At 45.1% G+C, this 5,868-nt stretch overlaps 1 protein-coding gene across 1 annotated transcript; it reads right to left on the bottom strand.

Moving 5' to 3' along the window:
• Positions 1-1,140: 1,140 nt before the first annotated feature.
• KPLCE (KPRP N-terminal and LCE C-terminal like protein) lies at positions 1,141-1,971 on the bottom strand. Its single transcript, XM_010589643.3, has one exon. It carries the CDS (start codon positions 1,870-1,872, stop codon positions 1,141-1,143), a length of 732 nt encoding a protein of 243 aa, XP_010587945.2. The 5' UTR covers positions 1,873-1,971.
• Between the last annotated feature and the right edge of the window lie 3,897 nt (positions 1,972-5,868).

Below are 5,868 nucleotides of genomic sequence, written 5' to 3'. Positions count from 1 at the left end.
ACTCTCTGCTGATGTCCCAGGATAAGTCAACAGAAATTACTTAGAAACAAATACACTATTCCTAGTATTGCTCATGCATTCATTCACCAAGCATATTGGGTGTCTCCTATGCACCAAGACTTGTGGGGTTACTTTGAGCAGTAGTTTTCCCTCTTCCTATCTCTTAATGAATGAGTTTATATCGTCTAGTTATAAAAATCCATCCCAAACCCTCCAGAGTATCAATTTAGTGGAGAGGAAAGGTGACTGGCCTTGGGATCAGATGTTTTTTCCACCACATTGGTCTTCCTCTTGGAGACCTCTCATTTACTACACTTGCTGTCTCTCTAAGGCCAACATGAGGAATATCTCCCCACTTCAGGAGAGACTTAGCCTCTTCTCTCAGGCCTCTACCCTATGGCCTCAACAGGGCAACCTCATCAGATGGTAAAACCCCTAGTCTATAAAGCCAAACATGTGTTCCACCCACTCATACAACAGCAAGGGCATCATCTGTTGATGCTCCTGAGCAGAGCTGATTTCACAGTCCCTTTAACACCCAGGAAGATGAACTCCGAGTTTACACACAGCAACTTTGCTACCAAAAGAGCCTCATTATGGACAAACCATCACCTTAGGCTGATCAGAGGGTAGGAAAGGGGCAGCCCTCAAGCCCCAAATCTCTGACCTCAGATACTGCTAAGTACATTAAAAAAAAAAAAAAAGTACATAGGGAAGTTAATTCACAGCATTCTAGAAGACATGGGGATCCCAGGCTGGGATTTCACCAGCTCTGTCTGCTTGCTCATATCCATGCAGACCTTTCTCCTTGTTGAGAAGCAAGACTAAGAGAGGGAGGCAATTTCTGGTAGAGAAGAATAAGCTTGGACCAAAGAAACAGACCAGATGTCCCTGTGAATTTCATTCAGAGTTTTATTCTTGCCATAGTTTGAGATTGTGCTAACTCTGGCAGGTTGCCTTGATAAAGAAAGAAGCAAAGAAAATACAGAGGGGAAGCAAGGAATGAGATTCCATGTTACTAGGCATGACGGGATTGGGGGGGGAGAGTCAGCGGTTGGTGAATGTTCCAGAACGGATATATGGGCACAGCAGGCTTGGGCAGTGGGCAGAGAATTCTGGAGTGGGACTAGTCTTCTGTGTTTAACAGCAGCAGTCATCGTCCTCAAGGTCACAGCATGCAGGTCCTCGGGAACTCATGGGGATAATTCCCAAACAGCAGCACCCACAATCACAGCATGGGTCAGGGTTATAGCCCTGGGATCCTGAGCTCTGCACTCTGCTGCTTGCAGGAGCCTGCACGTAGTAGGTCTGGCAAGGAGAAGGGCACTGGACATAATATGTCTGGGTCTGGCAGGGAGTTGGACATTTCACACAGATCGTCTGGCAGGGAACTGGGCATTTCACACAGGTCGTCTGGCACGGAACTGGGCATTTCACACAGGTCGTCTGGCACGGAACTGGGCATTTCACACAGGTCGTCTGGCAGGGAACTGGGCATTTCACATACGTTGTCTGGCATGGAGGTGGGCATTTCACATACGTTGTCTGGCATGGAGGTGGGCATTTCACATAGCTTTGAGTCTGGCATGGAGTTGGACATTTCACATACGTTGTCTGACACGGAACTGGACATTTCACATAGGTTTGAGTCTGGCATGGAGGTGGGCATTTCACACACGTTGTCTTGCATGGAGCAGGGCATTTCACGTAGGTCTGAGTCTGGCACGGATCAGGACACACCACACTAACAGTTTTAGTCTCGCATGGAACTGAACATTTCACGGACGTGCATTTTGTGCTTTGCGCTGACCCCAATCTCAAACCTTTCACACAGGTGGGAGGGAAACGTTGCTGCTCCTGTTGGTCGCACATCTTTGTGAGGTTTTGTGAAATCTGGAAAGAAAGGTTTCATCAGAAGGCTGAAACTAGGAAAGTTTCCAGAGAAACCTGTAGCATTCCCTTTGGGTAAAGTGTGGTCTGTAAGCAGTGGCCTTTTTGAGAAGGTCACAGGAACCCAGAGGCTGTACACCTGTCACTTAGGATGGACTCAGAGTCAGAGATTCTAGGCTTGGCTCTGTGTCTTTACCTGGCTGTGTGACGTTGGACAAGTCTCCTCTCATCCCTGGACCTCAGTTTCCACAGTGGAAAATGAAGGATATCAAACAGTGATGGCTGTGTTCCTGCACAATTCCTTGAGCCTCCTCTCTTCTTCTTACTCCCAAATCTCTGTTAGGAATTATCCATGGGAAATTGTTGTTCCCTAGCTGATTTCCCCTTGCCACAGATTCACTCAATGACAGTATTCCTGCTTCCTCCTGCCCAGCCACAGAGTACCCAGTGAAGGCAAATTTATGCCAATAGAATCGTGAGCCACTTGAGCCTCAAGCTGAGTCTAACAAGAATCAAAGGACAAGGTCAAAATTTGAATGATTCCATCATTTGCTCTTTGGATCAGCCAAGCCATCGCTTCATCTCTTGGGCACATGAGCCCAAGAGAGGACTGCACACCTGTACTCAGAGAGCAAGCAGATCTAGTTCTCTGAAAAATCCTCCACAAACAGGACTAATAGCTCAGCGAGCCTCTTTCTCTCCTCTCATGGCTTCAGGTCTGTGCTTCCTACCAGCTACTGTCATCAGACTCCCTCACTAAATGCCCTCAGTGCCTTATCCTGGGGCACACTTTCTTCTACAGTTCTCCATCTGAGCGTCACCACGGCTCTGTTTTTTGCCGTATCCCCATCACAAACATAGGACTTACCCTCTCTGCTGATAGGAGCAAGACTGGAGAAGCCAGTGATCTGAGGAAACTAGAACCAGGGAGAACTTTTATAGTGCCACAATGAGACAATTTGATGGCATCCAAATGAAGCACCAGAGATCACAAGGGCGAAGACTGGCATTACATTGGCAAAATTCCTCCCCTGTATGCCTGGCCCTTCAGTCAGAAGCAGGGCATGTCACTGCTTGACATGGAGTTTTCCCAAACATGAGATAAATGATTCTTGTTGCCTTCTTCATGAAAGTAATCAGTCTTCTTTTCCTAGAAATTATGATTTATACCTACATGATCTGTCTCCAATGAGCTATTTCTAGGTTACCTGGGTCTTCAAGAACTCGTCCAAGAAGTTGCCAGATTCTCAATTTTCATACACTGTGACGAAAGCTGTACTGCTTCTTTCCAGTCTAAGCTGAATGTTCTTTCTGATGATACCTATAATGGCACCTGCTGGTCTAGACTGCTGGGCAAGAAAAGTTTGGCTCAGTGGTTCCTTGCTCAATACAGCAGCGAGGTTCCCAAAAAATAGTTTGTTCCCTGGACCAATGGGGTAGTCTAAGTTCATTTGGAAAACTAGTTGGGTACTTGACCCGCCTAGACCCCAGGCTCTATATTTAGGTTTTTTCTCCTTCTCCTTCTCATACCCTATGACCTTTCCCATCCTTTATGTTCCTGGACCCTATTTACAGTCTTAGATTTCCAAGAAGTCAGCATAGGGGTGATTCTAACCTAATGAACACTCTGTAATAACCATAATAGTAGAATATAACATTTAACTGATCACCTGTTATGTGCCAAACAATTCATGAGGAAGGTACCGTTATAATTCCCATGTTATAGGTGGATGCAACAGAGGCCCTGAAAGACTTAAGTAACTTACCCAAGGTCACAAAGAATTCAAACACAGGCAGTCTGCTTTCATAACCCATGATGTTCAGTAGTACAGTAAGTTAGCCTCTACTCTAGACACAGCATTGTTCCTGAATCCATGCCTCTTTTTCTTTTCCCAGTGTAGTAGATGGATGAAGAGAGGCAAGAATAATATCTTCTAAGCACTTATTAGTTGCTGAATGCTGCCGTAGCCTCTTTACCTGTGTTATTTTATTTAATATTCACAACAAACCTATGAGGTAGGCTATGTTAGCCCACTTTTTACAGAAGACAAAACAGACCCAGAGGCCTAGATGACCCAAGGTCATCACACTGGTTTCAAATATCATTTGAACTCAAACCTATCTAGTTCCAGACCCCATGATCACTCCGCTGTAGAGGGTTGCCTTGAGCCTGAGCCTAACAATAGTTCCAAACAATTAATTCCTTCAATCACCCAGCCCAGGCCCCACCTTATTGCTTATGGCCTCTCGGGTAAATAGCACCCACACATTTGTCCATAATGGATCACCAAATTCCCCAGGTCCCATAAGTCTTAAAGCTCCCAAATCCCCTAAACAAAAAGAATTCAAGCCCCCACTAATTCACATCCCCTTCACTCATTACTAGACCCTCATCCCATCCCAAGCCAGGTCTTCCAAAGTATGTTCCTGAGCATTTTAAAGGAAACAAAAACAGGAGGCTCTTTCCAGACTTGGAAAGTGTCCTATTTCCTTCTGGTATTCTTGCTTCTGGTGGACATCTATCACTCCATAACTTCCTCTGTGATGCCCACCTATCCCTCTTCCCAAGAAGATGGGGTAAGTGTGGTTCCAGGCCATTCCTTTTCCTGCTCTTCTGAGTACCCTGTCTTAGATGACACCAAGGCCTGATGTTTTTTAGAGGAAAGGCAAAAGGAAAAATCTCTTACTGGGATCAGACACATGGGATAGCTCATCAAATTTAGTCCTCACTACTATCAGAAGGAAACCCTGATGGCATAGTGGTTAAGAGCTACAGCTGCTAACCAAATGATTGGGCCGCTATGAGTAAGAATCGACTCAATAGTAATGAGTGTTTTTCTTTTTTTTTTTTTTTACTACTATTGGAAACCCTGGTGCCATAGTGGTTAAGAGCTACAGCTGCTTACCAAAAAGTCAGCAGTTGGAATCCACCAGATGCTCCTTGGAAACTCTATGGGGCAGTTCTTCTCTGTCCTTTAGGGTCACTGTGAGTCGGAATCGACTTAATGGCAAGGGATTCGGTTTTTTTTTTTTTTTTATAGGAGTTGTCATGAGTGCAAACAGCTCGACAGCAAGTGGTTTGGGCTTTTTGTTTGATTATAGGGGCCCTCGCGAGTCAGAACTGACTCAATGGCAATGGGTTTAGTTTTGGGGTTATAAGAGACCCCAGGTGCTATAAATGATTAATGTGCTCAGCTGCTAACAAAAAGGTTGAAGGTTCAAGTCTACCCAGAACTGCCTTGGAAGAAAGGCCTGATAATCAGCATCCAAAAAAATCAGGCATTGAAAACCCTATGGAACAGTTCTATTCTGACACACACGGAGTCATCATGAGTTGCAATCGACTTGTCGGCAAGTGCTGGTGGTGGTGGCAGTGGTCACCAGGAAAAAAATTAACTTGCCCAAGTTGACATATGTAGAAGTTGTAGAGCCAGAATATGAACCCGGCTATAAGAGACTTCAAATCTTATTGTTTGTGTGCCACAACATGCTGCTTCTGGTGTTAAAATCCATGCTGTTTTAGGAATCGTAATTTTCAGTCTCCAAGAAACAGGCGGTTATTAAGAAGCCTTCTATCTTCTATGTGCAGGATGGGGCAGCCCCATTTTACAGGGAGGAAAATGCCCTAGAAGGTTAGCTATTTTAGGGCATGTCAACAAAATAGGAGACAGCTCAGGGCACGTAGAGACTTGAGCTTTGGCCTGCTGGCACTGCTCTGCTGTGGGATTCTGTTCTGTCTCTAGGCCATTCCCTCTCCCACTCTAAATAAATAGGTTGAATAAAGCCCTTCTGGCTATTATATTATATGCTTGTAGGTGCTGTTTCTACAAAGGAAATGTATACTCCCACATGCTAACTGTGGAGCTGTTCTCACTAGCCTTTAGCTTCCATGAGATTGTAACTATGGACATGTTCACTGTGTACCGTGTGGCTCTAGCACCAGAACCTGGAGAATAGTGACTAAAAACATGAATGAAC

This window comes from Loxodonta africana, chromosome 3, assembly GCF_030014295.1.
Source record: "Loxodonta africana isolate mLoxAfr1 chromosome 3, mLoxAfr1.hap2, whole genome shotgun sequence".
Lineage (NCBI taxonomy): Eukaryota > Metazoa > Chordata > Mammalia > Proboscidea > Elephantidae > Loxodonta > Loxodonta africana.
Note: the sequence above shows the minus strand (reverse complement) of the source record. Positions and strands in the feature narration are given on the sequence as shown.